General features: G+C 61.0%; 1 protein-coding gene across 12 annotated transcripts in view; it reads left to right on the top strand.

Annotated features, from left to right (window-relative positions):
- The window catches only part of PARD3 (par-3 family cell polarity regulator), a 528240-nt gene extending 508045 nt beyond the window's left edge, over positions 1 to 20195 (top strand). For all 12 annotated transcript variants that reach the window (XM_062211210.1, XM_062211216.1, XM_062211204.1 and 9 more), the window contains 3 exons: positions 5246 to 5363; positions 14752 to 14879; positions 19446 to 20195. In XM_062211210.1, coding sequence (XP_062067194.1) covers positions 5246 to 5363; positions 14752 to 14879; positions 19446 to 19800 — 601 coding nt within the window. In that variant the 3' untranslated portion in view covers positions 19801 to 20195. The remainder of the gene's footprint in view (positions 1 to 5245; positions 5364 to 14751; positions 14880 to 19445) is intronic.
- The last annotated feature ends 345 nt before the right edge of the window (positions 20196 to 20540 follow it).

Raw genomic sequence — 20540 nt, forward strand, 5'->3', positions numbered from 1 at the left:
GTGTTTAGGAGACGTCACGAAGGCACGGGCTTAGAAGGAGCGAGGGCAGGGAGAGCCGTGGGGAGAAGCCGATGCCTCGTGCTCCCTGGACACATCTGGGGCGAGGGGGACGGCAAAGGAAAGAGAAACACAGATGTGTGTGTCCGTCGTCCCCCCCCCCGCTCTGCGGCAGCCTCCTGGTGGCACAGACGGCGACTGCCTGCCCCTCCCTTCTCGCCACTTCCTCCCGCGGCCTGGTCTGTCGGCCGGCTTTGGTGGGAAAAGGTGGATGCCAGCGAGCCCCCACCCGGGTCATAGGACGAGCGCCTCGTTCTCCCCTACGCTGAGCCCCGGCTCCCAACACGGTGGCCCCTGCTAATGTCGGCCGCATCGCAGGCTCCTGTCTCAGCGTGTGCTCCTCCGAGGAGACAGGTCAGACCTCAGGCCTGCAGGAAAGTTCTAGACAGGTCAGCAGGAGAGGATTCGGCAGAGGCTAGGCCAAGCGAATAGTGCCCAGGTGTCTGGGTTTTGTTGTTGTTGTTTAAAAAGATGTGTTTGTTTATTTGAAAGGCAGACTTATGGAGAGGGAGAGAGACAGAGAGATCTTCCATTCGCTGGTTGATTCCCTAAATGGCTGCATCGGCCAGGGTTGGGCCATGCTAAAGCCAGAAGCCTAGAACTCCATCTGGGCCCCCCATAAGGTGGCAGGGGCCCAAGCAGTTGGGCCGTCTTCTGCCTTTCCAGGGGGCTGCATTGGACGTGGAGCAGCTGGGACTGGACCCAGCACTCATACTGGGATGCTGGTGTGGCAGGCGGTGGTTTAACCCACAATACCTCAACACCGGCCCCCAGCTGTCACGTTTGAGTAGTCGACCCTCCGCGCCTGTGGGGCCTGGCTCTGTTCCCATGTGCGGGGATGCCCAGCTCCATCCTGTGCCACCCTCGTCCGTAGATGACACAGCACCTGGCGTGGTGTGGGGCCGTGTGAGTGCTTGTTACAACGCCTTGCTTAGGGAATCGCAACAAGAAAGCTCGTCTGGACGTGCTCAGTGCAAGTGCAGTTTTGTTTTTTAATATTTCCCGTGGGCACCGAACCTCCAGGGTGGCTGTGTTGCTCCTTGGGGCTGTGCTAACAGGAGCACCTTATCTCAGCATGGTGAGAGCGGCACTGCCGGGATGGACCACGCACGGGGAGCACAAAGCCAAGCCGGCCGTCGGGCTTACCTAGAGCTCAGAAGTCAGCATTGTGAGTGCGGCCACCTTGGGCGGCACGTGGCTGGGTCTGCTCTGACCCCCACAGGAACCCCGTGTCACTCAGGGTCACCCTGTGCCCGCCGCTCCTTAGTGTTGTAACAGAAAACCAGGTCAGACTAAACCAAACCCCCCCCACGCACACACATGTGCTCACACAAGAGGGCACACGTGTATGTACACCAGTACACGTGTGTACACAGGAGCACACAGTTGTACATGGGGGCACACGTGTGTACATTCAGGGGACACAGGAGCCCACACGTGCAACCACACAGTCACACAAAAGGACCCTTCAGAATGGTCATGGAGAAGCAGAATGGAAAGGAAACTGTACTTTGCTCCAAATGTCTTTTGAGCTCCATGCATAGTTTTTTCGTGATGCTTATTTTTCATGAATGTGTATGAAGGCTGTGCATGTGTGTGTGTTAAAGTTCCAGGGACTGAAGACTGATGTAGCTGCTAAGCTTCACTGGGGACCCTGGTATCCACATTGGAGAGCCTGGGTTCGATCCCAGCTCCAGCTCCCTGCTCATGCACACCCTGGGAGGCAGCAGGTGGTGGCTCAAGGACTTGGGTCCCCGCCATTCACATGGGAAACCCAGATGGAGCTCCTGGCTCCTGGCTCCTGACTTTGGCCTGGCCCAGCCCTGGCTGTTGCAGGCATTTGGAGAAGTGAACTAGTGTTCTGTCATTGTCTCTCTCTGCCTGTCAAATAAATAAAAATTTTTTTTTTTTTTTAAAAAAAGGCAACTCTAGTTGGCTACAAAAAGTATTAGTATTGAACTGAAATTGCCCTGTGTGTGTGCGCCTCTTACACGGAGGCCCCGCTGTGCATCCCTCCTCTGCCCGTGTGGACCCCGTCCATCTGTAAGCCATGACTCGCCGACTCCTTGTTAGGTGTCATCGTCTCACTCACTGCCTGCTCCACCAAGGTGTCGTTTTACGATATCCCACACACAGGAAAGAGAGTGATGGGCGACTTGGAGCTGGCAGGGCCTACGTCCGAGCTGATCGAGAGCCGCAGGATTAGCCACTGTTGCCGATGGGTACCTGCAGCTCCTCTAGCTCTCCTGGCACAAGTCCTCACTGAGGACGTTAGACGTCCAACTCCACACTGCTGGCCCGAGAAACAGAACTGGGCAGCTGCGCGGCTCCGTCTCCGGGAGCCAGGATTGCGCCTCGCTCTGCCAACCGCCATTCCCCAAGGATGCCAGGCGCCCTCCCAGCCTCCGTGAGCCGTCATCCATCATGCAGCCTCGTGGCCCGTGGCCGGCTGCAACGCTCCTCTTGGCTTCGCTCAGCTGACCCGAGCCCATCACTGTCTCTAGGACTTGGGCAAGGAGAGCCAGCCATTCTCTGGTCACCCGGACTCGGAAGTGAGGGCAGGAGTGACCCCTGGCGCTTGCCTTTTACCCTGAGAAACGTTGGGGTCGCCAGGATTTAAAGCGGAAGGCGCTGGGTCAGCCTCCTTTGTTGGGAGAACGGACCTCGTGTCCGTCTCAGCCGGTTAGGTTTTGTCAGTGGTGCGGACTTTGTGGTCCTCGTCCTCGGGGGTTAAAGGTATCCGTGCTGTGTGGAAACGTAGGGCAGAGTGCGGCTCCCTGGTGAGGCGCCCGGAGCTGCTGCTGCAGGGCCGGTGCCTTCGCACCTGCAGAGTCAGGAGCCCGAGGCTGCCGGTTACACGGGTCCGCCTCCCTGCAGATGCCTGCTGCGTCTTCTCCAAGCCAGTGGCAGTGGCGGTCTGGCTGTGTCGGGGGCAGGGGGTTTGAAGCTGCACCCAGTGTAGACGAGCCGCCGATTGTGCAGCCCCATGGCTGATCGCCTGCTAAACTGTTGTGTATCGCGCCGCTCAGCTGGAGAGACTGACCGGGACACAAGCAAGGCAGGAGAAGCGTGTCAAGTGGGCCATCCTGACGGCCCGTCCGGGAGCTGTCCTGGGAGTGACAGGAACGCCAAGGGCACAGGGACCCCTCCTGGGCAATAACGGGTGAACCTGTGCCCCGTCGTCTTGGGTGTTTCCTACTTGAGAATTCCAGACCTTTGGGATTCTTCACAGTGTACCCAGTGACGCTTCGACACCCGTCTGCCTGAGAGCTTTGTTGGCCCTGTGAGGACAGTGGGCGGAGCTTGGTGCCCATGCAGTCCCCGAGAGACCTGCTCTTCCTCAGGGCCTGCAGCTGCCGGTCCTGTCCACTGCATGGAGCACGCATGTGTAAATGTAAGACCTGACCCCCAGGGCCGACGTGTGCCACAGCAGGTCAAGCCTCGCCCGCACTGCCACGTCGGAGTGCTGGTTTGGGTCTCGGCTGCTCCACTTCCTATCCGCCTCCCTTTGAATGCACCTGCAAGGCAGTGGACGACGGCCCCAGGACTTGGGCCCCTAGCACTCAGGTGGGAGACGGATGAGGCTCCTGGCTCTTGGCTTTGGTCTGGCCAAGCCCCAGCTGTGTGGCCATTTGGGGAGTGACAGTGGGTGGAAGTCCTCTGTGTGTGTGTGTGTTTCTTCCTCTCTGTCACCCTGCCTTTCAATTAAAAAAATTTGTAAAATAAATCTTAAAAGAGCTGCTTTTTTAAAAGATTTATTTATGTATTTGAAAGGCACAGTTACAGAGGAGTAGGGAGTCGGGGGAGGACACAAAGACAGGTCTTTCAGCCACTGGTTCACTCCCCAAATGGCCACAACGGCCAGAGTTGGGCTGGTCCAAAGCCAGGAGCCAGGAGCTTCTTCTGGGTCTCCCAGGTGGATGCAGGGGCCCAAGCACTTGAACCATCTTCCACTGCTTTCCCAGGACATTAGCAGACAGCTGGATTGGAAGAGGAGCAGCCGGGACTCGAACCAGTGCTGACATGGGATGCCAGTGTTGCAGGCCCCAGCTCTGCCTGCTGCGCCACGGCGCTGGCCCCAGGGCCGGTCCTTGTTAGGAGCCTGCTGTCCTCCAGGGCAGATGTCCCTGCTGGAGCCCCTGGCAAGCCTTCCTGCTGGGGTGCAGATCAGCACCTTAGTGCAGGGGACGGACCCCATGCACCCTGAGGTGTCAGATCCTTGATCGCCCGGGTTTGGCAGAGAGCAGAAGTGTGCGCTGTGTTCCACCAAGTGTTATGCGTGACGTAGTACAATGAGCGGGCACTGGGAGCCCGAGAACCCACATTCCGGCTCCTCCCTTCGCACTGGCCAGCCAGGAGCCACGCGGGCTCTCGGTGCCACTGTGTGCATCTGCAAACACGCATGTGCATCTCATCAGCTCTCGCTAGAAGACCAGATCCAGGGCTGTGGGGGAGGCAGGCTGCGTGGTTACTAACTCGCTGGTGAACTCGAGCCACCGCCCGCACTCACGTGAACACGCTTCCCGTCGCAGACCTCTCGTGACTCATTAGTAGGAAATGCAGAGTGAAAATAGCCCTGTGCGTTGGTGAGGCTGGATTTTATGATACCATCTCACTGGATCATTACGACTGTGCCACTGGGAGCAACGTTATTAGCCCTACTTCATAAAGACGTTGCAGGGGTGGGCACTGAGCCCAGTGGTTAAGATGCCAATTAGAATACCCACGTCCCTCTGTGTGAGTGCCTGGGTCTGCCACCCACTCTGGCTCCTGGCTGCAGCCTCCTGCTCATGTACGACCTGGGGGGCAGCAGGGAGGCTCGAGTACTTGGGTCCCTGCCACCCGCACCAGAGACCTGGACCTTGGTTTCCAGCTTCAGCCCAGCCCCAGCCATGGTGGGCATTTGGGGTGTCAGTCGGTGGATGGGACCCCTCCCTGTCTGTGTCTCTCTGTCTCCCAAGTAAATAAACAAATAGTTTTTAAAGAGGAAGGCACCTACAGTTCAGAAGCGGGAAATGCGCTGGTCTAGGTGGGCAGAGGGGCTCGGGTGGCCTTCTCTCCCCCCACCTCCCCACCTGGCCATGTCCCAGAGAGGAGACGTGGCTCTGGGGGACTTTGAGCCCAGGCCCTCCGCACACTTCCCGGCCGCGCCGTCGGGGTGCTCACCGACTCCTCTCTGTTCCCACAGCCGAGCCGCCCCTAGCAACCACGACCGGATACAGCGTCTGCGGCAGGAGTTCCAGCAGGCCAAGCAGGAGGAGGACGCGGAGGACCGGCGGCGCACCTACAGCTTCGAGCAGCCCTGGGTGAGCGCCCCCGAGCTGCGCCCTCAGCCCCCTGACCTTTCACATGGTGGCCTTGGCCTCGTCTCCATCTGGGGGTCCGCACGGCTAATTTCCTTCTGGATCTGTTCCACCATCTGCCCGTGGCAGAATAGATTTAATTAGCCTCGTGACAAGACACAGCCACAGTATTCTTGCTCTCACTGTGCATTTTTTCGCAATTTAGTAAATATTTTCTATGGTTAGATCCTTCCCAGAGCGGGGGCAGTGCAGATTCGCTCAGCATATGTCCCTGTGCACAAAGGGCAGCGTTCAGTGTGCCGCCCGCGTCACTTCCCATCCCCCCCTCCTGTGTGTCCAGCCTGTGCTCGGCCGCCCCGGCGAGCTTTCTAGAACAAAGCTGTGAGTGGCATTCTCAACGTCCGGCCTCTGCTGGGGGCCGTGATTTGCCTGAGGGACGTTGGCCCTCCCGGGGCGTGGGGTTCGAGATGGCCACGAATTATGGGAGACTTCACAGAGAGTGCGTTAGGGTGAACAGATCAAGGTAGGGACATCTGACTCCGGGTAGTCGTGCGTCTGCTCATGCAGTCCTGTGACCAAAACCAGTAATGCTCAGGGGACAAGAATAGAGAAAACGGACTTGCATGTTAATTCTGGTGGGCGTGGCGTCCTGGTGAGACCTTGGCAGGCATTGGTTAAAACGGCCTGGCGTTTGGACTTCAGGGTCTTGGGGCGGGCACGGCTCTGGAGGAGGGTGAGGACCCAGGCGCGCTGCCCCCATGTGCGTTCCAGAAGGAGGGAGAGGCGAGCACGCAGCCATGCCCTCGGCTCAAAGGGCTTGGGAGAGCAGGGCAGAAGGAAGACGGACTGGAAGAGGCTCACGGTGAGGAGTGCGTGGCCGTGTCTTACCCCACTGACGGGAGCAGAAGTGAGAGGCAGGTGTCGGGGACCCCGCGTGCCAGACGGGGGCTCTGAGAGCAGTGGCACCAGCACAGGAGGTGGCCCAGGAACCAGCGAGGCTGACCTTCCAGGCTCCAGGCTCCTATTCTAAACCAGCAGTGTGCGGGTAGATGGGCAACCCGCGATGACCTGCGGACACGCAGCAGGCCACATGTGGAGCACAGGTGGCTCCTCGGGCGAGGGCGGGGCCTCGCCGGACGCTTGGGCCTGCCTCGGACCTGCTTGGCCGAGACTGCTGTGTCTGCTGCCCAGGTACCTGTGTTTCTTCAAGAGAGAAAGAGACAGAAATACAGAGATGGGGAGAAGGAATGGGCACTTCCGCCTGGTTCACTCCCCAGATGCTCACAGTGACAGAGGCGTGGGGATCAATCCAGGTCCCCACGAAGGCTCTGCCTTCGCAAGAAGCTGGGATCAGGAGTGGAGCCGGGTACCAAGCTCAGGCGCTCTCACGTGGGACCCGGGTCTCCTGGGCAGCACCGTAACTGCTAGCCTGGACGCCTGCCGTGGGTGTTTGGTTTGCTCTGTTTTATTCACGAGGCAGACAGAGATAGTGTCTGCGTTTGTATACTCCCCGAAACGTGTTCTGCAGGCTGGCTGACCTCTGGGGTCCTCTCTGGTCCCAAGCCAGGCACCCCCAGTGCACCACACTGCAGGAAGCAAGAGCTCCGTGAAGGTCTCTGGTGAAGGGACTGGTGGTCCAGCCAGAGTGTGAGGGAGATTCCTGCTGCACACGAAGGAGAGGGAGGACAAGCAGCAGTAGGACGAGTTTGCAGGGCTGCCCCTGGGTCCCCGTGGGGGAGATGGGGTCTCAGAACAGGTGCCTGGCAGTGTGGGGCCAGCACCCGGGAGTGGGATGCGTCAGGAGCCGGCCCTACCTGACGGGGCGAGGTTGTGAAGCAAGTTCAGGGCAGTACTGTGGTTCAGCTGCCACCCGGGATGCCCACGTCCCACACTGCAGTGCCTGGCTCCCCGTCCCTTGTCCACTTGGAGACCGCGGGGCGCAGCAGGGGATGGTTCAAGTGCTAGGGTCCCTGCCACCCTGTGGGAGACCCAGACTGTTTCCAGCTGCCGGCTTTGGCCCGGTCCAGCTCTGGCTGTTGCCGCAGTTGGAGAGTGAACCAGCAGGCAGTGGTAACATACCACTTAGGTTGCTCTCATCTCCTATCCAGGTGCTTGGGTTCGAGTCCCAGGTCTGCTTCTGACGCCAGCTGCCTGCTGATGGCACCCTGGGAGGCAGCAGGTGAGGGCTCAGGTACCTGCCAACCTCATGGGAGACCTGGAGTGAGTTCCTAGCTCCCAGCTTTTCCCTGGCCCAGGCCCGCTGTTACGGGATTCTGGGGGAGCAAGCCCCCAGATGGAAGGTCTCTGTCTCTCTGCGCTTTTGTACCTTTCCAATAAAAGAAATTAAGCAAAGAAACAAGTTCAGCAGGTCCAATACCTAAGAAATTTCTGTCTCCTGCAACAGTGCTGCTCTTAATGCTGCTTGTTCCAAGGGGCTGGCTTGTTTTTCCAGGTGACGAGTCGAGTCACTCCCATGCAGCCCCAGCACAGAATTCTGTTACCCCCCCCCCCCAGTAGTCATCTGGTGTCACTGACCCCTCTCGCCCGGCCGGGTTCTGTTGTGACCGTGCCAAGCATGTTCTGAGCTGTGTGTTTGCACGAGGGGCTGAGCAGGACAGTGGCCGTCAGGTGCACTGGAAGAGGGCACAGCAGCTGCGTAGGGAGGTGGTGGTCAGCCGCGCAGCGGTCACCCCACGGAGCCAGCCACGCGGGCTTGACAGAACCTGGACAGCAGGAGCAGCTGTAAGCCTCTCTCCTTACACGGAGCATGGAGTTCAAGCCAGCAGCTTTGTGATGCTACTTAAGTCTTCAGACTCGGGAGGGCACAGCGTGCACCAGTGCGGGGCCTGGTGCTGAGAACAGAGACGGGGCAGGAGGAAGGCCCTGGCACTAACCGCAGTGGGCTGGTAGGGTTGGAGCGTGCCATGCTGAGAGGCTCAGAAAGACCGGCCCAGCTCAGTTTGCAGGAAAAGCCCTTCACAATTCCTCTATGAAGTTGGAATGTGTTTTATTTACGTTTCTTGGAAAGGCAGAGGGAAAGAGAGGAGAGAGAGGAATCTCATCTGCTCGTTCACTCCACAAATGCCCACGACAGCCAACCCCAGGAGCCCAGAACTCCATCTGGGTCTCCCACTTTGTGGCAAGAACCCAAGTACTCGGGTTCCCAAGTGCACGTCAGCAGGACGCTGGATTGGGAGCAGAGCAGCTGGGATGTGGGGGTCCCAAGCAGCATCCCCAAACTCCCACCCGTGAGGCTGCACTGTATTCTCAGTGCACAATTCTGCGAGCGGAGACCAAGGGTTTGCTTCTGCCTGGCAACGGCACATCCACCCGCGAGACCCCGAGCCTGAGGCTGCCTGGGTTCCTGCCCTTAGCGCCAGAGGCTCCCCGTGCAGCACGTTCCTTGGCTCTCCTAGGAATTGTCACTTCTGGACTAGGAAGGTGGCGAATGTGTTGCTCCGTGTTTCTGTGCCGCCCGCTGAACGCAGACAGTCGTGTTAGAGAGGGCGTTTCAGGGCCTCCCGTGCCGTTGAAACCCCGCCCTGAAGGACGTGTGTGGCAACCACGCCGGAGCGACTGGATGACAGCGAATGGTGCGATGGTTTCCTGTAGCGACAGCGGGGGCCGTGCGATCGCTTCCTGGACCGGGGCGGAGGACGACCCGATGACAGCCACTGCCTTGGCAGGGCAGAGGAATAATTTCCTAAATTGTGGGTCGGAGGTGACCTTCCTTTTTTCTGTTTTTTTTTTTTTAAGCGTTACTTTTTTTTTTTTCCATTCTTAAACAATTCAGGCCTTGCTCTGTGCTCTCCAGTCTGCTGCTCACAGAAATGAGCTCCAGGTGGCTGTAATGGCTGGATTAACTTTCTTCTTTCCTTTTCTTTTTTTAAAGAAACCTTTTATTTAAGGTATACAAGCTTTGCCTTTCATGTATACAAATTTAGAAACATACTAATTCTTCCCACTCTACCCACCTCCCGCCCACACTTCTACCCTTTTCCTCCTTCCACTCCTAGTCCCAATCTTTTTTATACAAAGATCTATTTTCAGTAGGATTAACCCTGCATGATAACCTTTGGTACCAAGCCTCATCCTCGCTGGGATAAGAGCCACTCCCTTGTTCTGATGGCGACTTAGTCTGGAGGCTCTGTCCGTCCGCCCACAGGGGGAGCTTTGAGTACCTCTTCCGTGTGTGTGCTGGCCTTGCCAGGTCTCCGTGCTGGAGAGGGGGAGAGAGTATGACATCACTCCCTGGCGCGGCCCGCGCTCGGTGGCGTGAGGAGCCCCTGCTCATCTTCCGGCTCTGAGCAGGACTCGGGCCCTTGTTAGTGGAAATCGGCATGCTTGTTAGGACTGCCCACACACAAATGCAACCAGATGTGTCCTACAGACAAGCATCCAAGCCAATTACTGGACATACCCAGCTGGGGAGAGGTCACCCCAGCCCTGTTGAGTGCCTCTATTTTGAACGTGTTCCCATAAACCCCAGAGAATGCACCTGTTCCAGGGCCTTTGTCCAAAAACACGTTTGGGCCCGAGGGAGCTGGTCTGTGGCTCAGAGGGTCCCCAGATGGGCACAGGCCCGGGAAAACCTGCTTAGCTCTCGCCCAAATTGAGGGAGAGAAGAAACAGCATCTTCTTCCCGCTGTGCCAGGTGCAACGCAGATACAGCAGCAAGTTGCTTTAAATCTTTCTCAAGATGATGGGCTGACGGCTGGGCTCAGATAAGGACAGGCCATCATGTGGCTTTTAAAAGAATTAAATTGCAGGCTGCAGCCCCGAGTATGGATTGCTGTGAGAACTCTGCAGAGACGTGAGTGGTGCCCACAAGGAGACGCCTGGCCCGCCGAGACGCCTGACGGATGGGATAATGGGGCAGCTAATAGCCGTGTGCTCAGTCCTTTCCATCCCAGGTCGGTGGCGACTGAAAGCAGCGGGGACCCGCCTCCGGCCTGGCCTCCCCTCCTCCCCTGCCCCCTCGCCGGCTCTCCATACAGACCCCCGTTTTCCTGCCTGCTCACCGTGTTAGGGCTCCACGTGGCTTCTTTCGTGGGTGAGCCCATTGGCTGCCTCTCCTGTGCCTGAGAAAATGGCATTTTTCTCAAAGACAGATGGCTGGAGGCGGGGACATGTCTGTGACCCAGGGGGACCTGGGGTGGGGACTCGGGTGTGAGCTGTGACCCATTCTACCCGTGAAGGCCTGGGGGTGACGTGCACAGCCCCCATGGCTGTCAACAGCTGCCCTGTTTAAGGTAGGGAAGCCGCGTGGTGGGAAAGTGAGAGACAGACGGGTGCTGTGTCAGGGCCCCAGTGGCCTTGGGACCCGGAAAGGAGTGTGTCACAGGAAGCTCGGAGCCTGGGAGGGCAGGGTGGCCAGGCCCAGGGGACGGTGTGTCCCTGAGCCAGCCACACAGTGGCCACGGTTGAACGCTGTGAGGGACCACACCCTGGGCAGGATTTCATGGCACGAGCCTGGTCCTCCCTCCTACCAAGTCTTTGGTCGCCATGTTTGTCAGCCTGTGGGGTTCACGCGAGGGTCAAAGCACATCTGAGTTGCTCCCCGAAGGCGGCCAGGTCTCACGGGGTGCCACTGGCCTCCTGGGGTCCCGATCAGTGTGGTCCTCACCTTCCGTCTCCATCCAAAGCACGCGAACCGTCTGTCTTTTTCTTCTGACTTTGGACATCAGTGACAGTGTGAAGATTTTCACTAGCCGTTATTTCAGTGGAAAGCCTACCCAAAGCCATCATCTGTAAGAATTTTACATACATGTTTACAGGTATACACGTGTATGCACACATGTGCTTACTCACTGTTCTTTTCTTTCTCTTTTCAAAGATATATTTATTTATTTAAGAGGTAGAGTTACAGACAGAGGGAGAAACAGAGAAAGGTCTCCATCCACTGGTTCACTCCCCAAATGGCTGCGACAGTCAGGACAGGGCCAGGTCAAAGCCAGGAGCCAGGAATTCCATCCCGGTTTCCCAGGTGGGTGCAGGGGCCCAAGCACTTGGGCCATCTTCCGCTGCTTTCCCAGGCCTGTATCCCAGGGAGCTGGCTGGGAAGCTGTGTAGCTGGGACTCGACCCAGGGCCCGTGTGGGTGCCAACAACACATGTGGTGGCTTAACGTGCTCTGTGTTGTGGCAGCTTTTACATCCAGCTATAAAAGTCCTACAAAGCGTCCTAATTCTAATCAGTAGAGACGCTTCAAACCGTGGGTCCTTGTTTTTGTTTTCTATTAACTGTTTAGTGGTTTGTTGTTTTTTTTTTTTTCTATTTTCTGTTTTTATTTTGGAACATGAGAGTGACTTTAATAGGAGCATCTAGTGGATGGTTCAGTTCAGGGGATAGCGTGGAGAAGGTGGAGTTCGTGTTTTGTGTCACACGGCTGAGTGGCAGCCATGCTGTGCACGGGGTCTCCCTGGCACCGGATGAGCACACGTAGCTGGGTTTCCAGAGCCACTGTGCGTGCCCCAGCCCTGTCCGCGGCACCGTGGTGGATCCATTTCTGCAGACGGCATGGTCACTGCGGCCGGACAGCCTGCACCATTATTTTCATGTAAAAGGTCATTCCCGGGAACCAGCTGCATCACCACGCGTGGGCCAGGCGGACCCGTGGGCCGCGCTGTTGGAGCTGAGCCGCGCCTTGCAATGGCTGCTGCTGCAGAGCTGTCCTCCCTGAGCCTGCACACGTGTCCCCCACACAGAGGGACACAAGGGAGGGCCATCTTCCATCCGCTGGTTCACCCCCAGACGGCTGCAGCATCAGGGCTGGGCCAGGCCAAAGCCAGGAGCCGGGAACTCCACCCTGGTCTCCCACAGGGGCGGCAGGGGCCCAGGCACTTGGGCTGCCTTCCCCGGTGCCCATTAGCAGGGAGCCGATGGGAAGCTGAGCAGCCAGGCTGGAAGCAGCACTCCCACATGGGATGCTGGCGCTGCTGGTGATGGTTCAACCACCGCACCACGACGCCGGCCCCGGAAGCACGGGCTTCTCAGGGAGGCTAAGGAGCATCTCTGTGTCCGCTTCATCCTGCCCTTCGTGATTCTGGGTGTGGGTGTCTGACTCCATTCCTGCCTGGGGACTGGGGCGTGTGACGCTGTCCCCACAGTGTGCGTGGAGGCTCTAACCAGGAGGTGGCTTCCTCACGCCCCGTGTCAGCTCCATCACCGCTGTGGGCCGACCGTGGTCCGTGGCCTCTGTGGAAACCTGTGACCCGTGAACACTTCCTGTTTGCGGTAACGTGGTTGGCCCTGGTTACAGACCCCTCCCCGTGCTCTGAAAAGGGACATGGAGGGAAACAGACGGGCAGCCCCTGTCTACACCGTCGGCGGGAGCCCCAGGAGTGACAGACACCGGTGTGTACTTCCAGGCCTTGGATGCCTCTCGTGTCCTGGGTGAGGTGGGGATCGTGGGGACCCCAGCAGGTCCCACGGAGAAGGTGCCGGGTGAGCTGTGTGGGAGAAGGCAGAGCTGGGCACTCGAAAGCCCACCTGCTTCTCCATCGTCTTCCTCTGTCGGAATCTTCAGGCCTCTGGGAGAAACACCTGGAAAACACAGCCTGTGTCCCCACAAGACCCGGCCTCCCCTTGTACGGCTCCGCCAGTGCCCAAGCCGGTCGCCAGTCGCTGGTGCTGAGGGGGCCGGGAAGGGAGCAGCCGTCTTCCTTTGCTTGCCCTCTGTCCCGGCTGCTCCTGGACTGCCCACGCTCGCCACTCTGCTTCCCGGCCCCTCCCACAAGGAGGAAGGCGGGGCCTCTGTGGCCGTGAACGTCTGTGAGTGAGAGCAGGGCGTCGTGTGTGTTGGGTGTTTCTGATGGGCTCGCTGGCTCTGCTGAGCCGATGGCTATCCACGAGAGTGTGCTGGCCTGGCCTGGCGCAACCAGCAGAGTAGATGGGGGCCGTCCTTGATGTCCCAAGGCCGCGTGTCAGCTACCCCTCTGCACGCCAATGCCACAAGGCTGTTATTACAGCATCCTCAAGTTCCTGGGCTCTCCTCTCCACACACAAGCCACTCCTCATATGTAGCAGAGCAGGCTGGTGCACGGTGCTGTGTAACACACACGGGGACTCGGCTCTGTGAGTGCCACAGCCCTGCTTGGGGCACCTGCGCCCAGGGCTGTGACAGGTACCGGCGCTGGGCCTGTGGCACCGACAGCGGCTGCCACTTGGACCGCAAGCCAGCAACTGCCAGTGAGACGCAGATGCGTTCCCGGGGCGCGGTCTGTATAGCACAGCACGCACACTCAGTAATCCAGTGCTGGGGAGATGCGTCCGTCAGCGTGTGGCCTGCTCACCGGCATACGTAGCCAGGGGCTTTGGGTGTGCGGAACCAAGTGAAGTGCCGTCCTGGTAACTCAACTGGGATGCTTCCCCCAGCACCCTCCACCCGTCTCAGCGTCTGCCCAGTCCTGCTGTATTTGCCACGTGTGGGAGGCGTGCCACACATCGGCATCCCTTGTCACTGCTGACCACACCTCATTAAGAAGGCCGGAGAGTTTGGCTTCAAGTTGAACCACAGGCCAACACCAGCAATGCAGTTTAGGATGACGGAGCTGCCACTCCTTAGAGCAGTGATGTTCCTTTGTCTGCTCTCCAGTGTGTGAGAGGATGCCCCAGACATGTCCCTAGCTGGGTGTGGTGTCTCTTCCCTTCTTGTCTCCCGCCCTAGCTGGGTGATGTCTCCTGCCCTAGCTGGGTGATGTCTCCCACCCTAGCTGGGTGATGTCTCCTCCCCGCTCACCACGGCCCCTCCTCTCCTGCCCTAGCTGGGTGATGTCTCCCACCCTAGCTGGGTGATGTCTCCTCCCCGCTCACCACGGCCCCTCGTCTCCCGCCCTAGCTGGGTGATGTCCTCTCCCCGCTCACCACGGCCCCTCCTCTCCCGCCCTAGCTGGGTGATGTCTTCCCCACTCACCACAGCCCCTCATCTCCCGCCCTAGCTGGGTGATGTCCCCTCCCCGATCACCACAGCCCCTCGTCTCCCGCCCTAGCTGGGTGATGTCTCCTCCCCGCTCACCACAGCCCCTCATCTCCCGCCCTAGCTGGGTGATGTCTCCTCCCCGCTCACCACGGCCCCTCCTCTCCCGCCCTAGCTGGGTGATGTCTTCCCCACTCACCACAGCCCCTCATCTCCCGCCCTAGCTGGGTGATGTCCCCTCCCCGATCACCACAGCCCCTCGTCTCCCGCCCTAGCTGGGTGATGTCTCCTCCCCGCTCACCACGGCCCCTCGTCTCCCGCCCTAGCTGGGTGATGTCCCCTCCCTGATCACCACGGCCCCTCCTCTCCCGCCCTAGCTGGGTGATGTCCCCTCCCCGATCACCATGGCCCCTCGTCTCCCGCCCTAGCTGGGTGATGTCTCCTCCCCGCTCACCACGGCCCCTTGTCCCTGCAGCCCAGCTCCCGGCCGGCGGCGCAGAGCGGCAGACACTCGGTGTCGGTGGAGGTGCAGGTGCAGCGGCAGCGGCAGGAGGAGCGGGACAGCTTCCAGCAGGCCCAGCGCCAGTACAGCTCCTTGCCGAGGTGAGTGAGCGGGGCAAGCACGGGGCGTGGCTTGGGCTGGGCAGGGCGAGAAGACTGGACAAGGCAGAAGGTGAAGCGGTGGCCCGTGAGTGCGGGGCTGGGCCCTGGTGCAGGTCCTGCTCCCTCCCGTGTGTCCACACACGAGACCCCACTCTCTCCCTGCTGCTGTCCAGGGTGTGCCCGGGGGCTCAGCTCATGGGCTGACCACCAGGCAAGAGCGGTTGTGCTAACCCACCTGCCCAGCACGTTCACTGTCAAAGGGCCGGGAGCTGGCAGGTGGTCGGGCCTGTGTCCACTGAGGCGGCAGCCACTTTCCCATCAGAGCTCTTCCTGCAGGCACAGGGCACAGAGCGGTGGTCAGCGCCCCCAGCGTCCCGAAGCAGCGGCTGCTCTGGAGCCGGTTCGCAAAGCCAGGCCCCAGGCCGCGCTGCGTGGATGGGCGTCTGCTGGCTGTGTCCCGCCTCGGCACAGTGACTCTGTCCTCGGTGAAAGTCCTGTCGGTTACGCTTCTGACCGTCGGACGTGAGCCTCGGCCCCCTGCTTCCGTGCACAGGCGAGCAGTCGTCACCCGCTTGACCGGGTCAGCCGGGGACCCTGGGCGCGAGGGGAGTCCCCGGGATGCATCTGGGTGCCGAATCGCTTTCCCTGCGGGTCGCATAGCCCTCGCCGGATGAGCCATGGAAGCTTGGGTCTGCACAAATGTGAGAGGGCACCTGGCCTCTCAGAGAAACGCTCAGAGACGTGCAGCAGCTTCCCCAGGACCACACCGAACTCCAGCCCACGCCTGCCGTGCCCCTGGGGCCGCGTTTGGGGCATTGGGAGCCGGAACGCTCCCCTCCGGGCTGGCGGGAACCCCTGGCCGTCAGGTGCTCAGGCACAGTTCTTCCTGGAGCCCCTCCCCTGGCCTGTCCGGCGTGTGCTGGTGGCGCCGAGGGGAGTCCCTGGGCTGCGGTGTCTCACTGTGGGAGCTGGGGTGTGGGGTGCAAAGACGTGCATCCGGGCGCACGGCATCATGGGAAACCGTGCAGTGTTCTCACTTGCGTTCTCCATGCCTGTGCTCACGTTTCAAGCTTTTTTGTTTTTGCTCCTGAAGAAACAGAGCTCTCCCTCGTCTTGTCCCACAGCCGTGCTGAGGTGCCCCTGGGTATAGCGAGGAGCATCTGGGGGGAGGAGTGACCCGCGGTGCGGAGGGCCGGAGCAGGCGCTGGGAGAGACCCCATGGGGAGGGCCCGGTAGGAGATCAGGGGCAGGGAACGGGGGTGCCAGGGTCCCCACCTTCGGGAGGGGGGCGGTGGTGCCAGGGCGTCCGCTGGTCTCTCCTGGCCTCACCCTCTGGACGGGGCTCTCTGGCTTACTTGCCCCCCACCTGTCCCCACCTCCTCTGCAGTCCGTCTCCTGCCCGCCCCTGGCAGGGGCTCCGACACTCACGCGTGCCCAGGAGGGGCGGCTGCTGTTTGGATTTCCCATAACAGCCACGGCTTTCCCGCTGGACTGGCGCCCTCCTCTTCCTGTTCAGAGAGGAGCAGGCAGAGCCCCAGACTCAAGCCACCTGGGTGTAGGCGGCGGGGCGTGGGCGTCTCCCCACCCGCCAGCGCCTCTCCTCTGAGCCGACACCCTGACAGGCCTGTTCCCGATGAGGGCGCTTGGGCCCAGGCAGCGCGACCCTCCCAGCTCCACAGCTGCCCAGCCACGGGGACAGGTTTGCGACTGGGTCTGCCTCTGCCTGTCTCCCCCTACCGTGCCTGGCGCCCAGTTTCCAACCCTCTGCGTCCTTTTGGTCTCCACGAGGCCTATTTGAAACAGAAAAAGAAAGAGACAGACAAAGAGCTCTTCCATCTGCAGGTTCACTCCTCAGATGCCCATAACAGCCCTGACTGGACCAGGGTCTCCATCCAGGTCTCAGGTGGGCGGCAGGGGCCTAGGTACCGGAGCCATCACCCACTGCCTCCCGGGATGCGTGTTAGCAGGCAGCTAGACCGAAAGCGGAGCCAGGACTCGAATCAGGCGGTCCAGTGGGGGTCGCTGGCGTCCCTAACAGCGTGCCAGCCACTGCTACAAGCGCCTGCCCCCTCATGAGCATCCTGCAGTCCCCTTATCCGATTCTGCGCGTGTCACCCGCATGTCACGTCGCGAACCTCAGGGCAGCCGGCTTCTTTCTCTCTAAGCCGATCAATTTGAAGATTTTAGCTGCAGGAAATGCGTTCTCTCACATCGTCACATTTTCCATCCCTAACAGACCTTCAGTGAATTCTCTGTTTAGACTCAGAAAGTCTGTCTTCCTGGGGTGACCCCACATCCGCCCACCTGGTGGGGGAGGGGGCTGGGCATCCCAGGAGGCTGGACAGGGGACAGGCAGATCTGCAGGAACCTGTGAAGGAGCCCCGCCTCTATGGCCGTGGTCTCAGTAACACGTTGGCTGTTTTAATTACAGTCTTGTGATGGATGGCAACTCCCTGGCTTTGCGCCGCCACTTCTCCCATCACTCAATGCCCCCAGCCTATTAACTCATGACTTTTTTTTTTTTTTTAAGTGCGGATAATCAGAACTTTAGGCAAATAAACTCTTCCGTCTTCTCGCTGGGGCCGGCTGCACGTCAGGCGCCCATCTAGAGAGAGCCACGTGCACATAGCGTGGGCAGCTGCGGTGCCGATGGCTGGGTCCAGAGGAGGCGCAGCACCGGAAGTCCGGTTACCTTGCCGAGCTATCCCGGCTGAGGGCCCGCGGGCCGAGAGAGCCCCACACAGCCAGCGCGTCTGGCCCTGCCAAGGCGGGACTCAGAATTCAGGGACCCCACAGCGGGCTGATTTTCACGTTGATGGTGCCGTGATGCCATAGATATCCAAATGGCCAATGGCAGACTGACTGCCCCCCACCCACCGTGGGTAAGGGGCGGGTTTCACCCCAGGCCTCGCTCGCCCTCCGGCATCTGTCCCCTGGTGAGGTGGAGCCATGCAGGCTGTGCCCGGGCGATTTTTCCGTTGATAAATGCAGCAATATATTTTGCTTTACGACTCCGTCAGCTCTCCCTCTTTTCCATTTTCAAGGCAAAAATAAATAAATAAATAAGGGCCTGAAATTGTTTTACTTTATCATAGCCAGTCTTGCTGCAGACCCAAGACGCGGTGGTAAATCACAATGATGCTTCCTCAAGACCCCACGCACCTGGCGGCAGGAGTGAGAACTGGAACCCTGTGTGTGTCCTCTCCTGGGGTGGCAGGGAGCGAGCTGGGGGAGACCGTGCAGACCGCGGGTTCCCCGCTGCGACCGCCGAGCACGTGTTCCCGGCGGTGGGTCAGATCCGGGGAGGCCCGCGGCCAGTCTCTCTGCTGGGTCAGATTTGGGGAGCCCTGCGGCCAGTCTCTCTCTGCTGGGTCAGATCCGGGGGGCCCCGCGGCCAGTCTCTGCTGGGTCAGATCCGGGGGGCCCCGCGGCCAGTCTGTGCTGGGTCAGATCCGGGGAGCCCCGCGGCCAGTCTCTCTCTGCTGGGTCAGATCCGGGGGGCCCCGCGGCCAGTCTGTCTGCTGGGTCAGATCTGGGGAGCCCCACGGCCAGTCTCTCTCTGCTGGGTCAGATCTGGGGACCCCGCGGCCAGTCTCTGCTGGGTCAGATCCGGGGGGCCCCGCGGCCAGTCTGTCTGCTGGGTCAGATCCGGGGAGGCCCGCGGCCAGTCTCTCTCTGCTGGGTCAGATCCGGGGGCCCCGCGGCCAGTCTCTGCTGGGTCAGATCCGGGGGGCCCCGCGGCCAGTCTGTCTGCTGGGTCAGATCCGGGGAGGCCCGCGGCCAGTCTCTCTCTGCTGGGTCAGATCCGGGGACCCCGCGACCAGTCTGTCTGCTGGGTCAGATCCGGGGAGCCCCGCGGCCAGTCTCTGCTGGGTCAGATCCGGGGGGCCCCGCGGCCAGTCTCTCTCTGCTGGGTCAGACCCGGGGGTCCCCGCGGCCAGTCTCTGCTGGGTCAGATCCGGGGACCCCGCGGCCAGTCTGTCTGCTGGGTCAGATCTGGGGAGCCCCGCGGCCAGTCTGCTGGGTCAGATCTGGGGACCCCGCGGCCAGTCTGTCTGCTGGGTCAGATCTGGGGAGCCCCACGGCCAGTCTCTCTCTGCTGGGTCAGATCCGGGGGGCCCCGCGGCCAGTCTGTCTGCTGGGTCAGATCCGGGGGACCCCGCGGCCAGTCTCTCTCTGCTGGGTCAGATCTGGGGGGCCCCGCGGCCAGTCTCTGCTGGGTCAGATCCGGGGACCCCGCGGCCAGTCTCTGCTGGGTCAGATCCGGGGGGCCCCGCGGCCAGTCTGTCTGCTGGGTCAGATCCGGGGAGGCCCGCGGCCAGTCTCTCTCTGCTGGGTCAGATCCGGGGACCCCGCGGCCAGTCTGCTGGGTCAGATCCGGGGACCCCGCGGCCAGTCTCTGCTGGGTCAGATCCGGGGGGCCCCGCGGCCAGTCTCTGCTGGGTCAGATCCGGGGGACCTGCAGCCAGTCTGCTGGATCAGATCCGGGGAGGCTTGGAGCCCCTGCCTCGCGGGCCACCCCGTCCCCGCCCCAGCCCATGCTGACCGCTGCCCTCTGCCTTGCAGGCAGAGCAGGAAGAACGCCAGCTGCGTGTCGCAGGACTCATGGGAGCAGAGCTGCCCGCCAGGGGAGGCCTTCCAGAGCGCCAAGGACAGCCCGCGCTACTCCAGCTACCAGGGCTCCAAGAACGGCTACCTGGGCGGCCACGGCTTCAATGCCAGGGTCATGTTGGAGACGCAGGAGCTGCTGCGCCAGGAGCAGCGGCGCAAGGAGCAGCAGATGAAGAAGCTGCCGGCCCCCGAGGGCGCCTACGCCCCGGCCAAGGGCCCCTTCCGGCAGGACGTGCCCCCGTCGCCCTCGCAGGTGGCACGGCTGAGCAGACTGCAGGCGCCCGAGAAGGGGCGGCCCTTCTACTCCTGAGCCGACGGACGGACGGACGCACGCTCCATGGCACAGTGAGGCACGCCTGGGGGCACCGCGGCGCCCGTGTCAGTGCCTTCTCGCCGTGCCGCAGGGAACCCGAAGGCCTTAACGCCCTCGCCACGGCGGGCGGCGCACGCGTGTCCTGGACAATCACCGGCCCCGCCCTCGCCGGGTCCCGCGGACCTGGGCCCCACCCGCGGGACGGAGTGCAGTGTGGCCGCCGGCGCCGGTCTTGCCTCGTCGCTGGCCGCCAGGACTGGGGCCTCCGTGCGGGCTCCCTGGGACCGGACAGCCCCGAGCCCTGAGAAGCTAAGCCATATCCCACACCGTGGGTTACCCTGGGTCTTTTGTAACTGCCTGTAACCCTGTTCCAATAAAGCGAGCATCCTAGTCTGTGTTTATAAACACGCTTCTTGTCGTGATGCCGGCACCTGTGGAGTGCCCGCGGCCTGTGCAGGGGGCCCCGTGTGGGGATCGGGGCGGGCGGGGTGCAGGGGGGCGGCCCCGACCCTACAGCTGTGCTGTGTCCCCGTGTCCGGCCACACCGTGCGTCAGCCATGGCTGAAGGGCCTGCAGCCAGCAGCCAGCGGAGCCTGGCCTGGCGTGCGTTAACCGACGCTCGTGTATGGAAACGCCTACCTTCTCTTTTTCACCGGCACCATGTATTCTGTGTTTTTAGAGACGTGTCCACGTGTCCTGTGCAGTTCCGTGTGGCCGCGGGGTGCACGTGGTGACCT

This window comes from Lepus europaeus, chromosome 14, assembly GCF_033115175.1.
Source record: "Lepus europaeus isolate LE1 chromosome 14, mLepTim1.pri, whole genome shotgun sequence".
Lineage (NCBI taxonomy): Eukaryota > Metazoa > Chordata > Mammalia > Lagomorpha > Leporidae > Lepus > Lepus europaeus.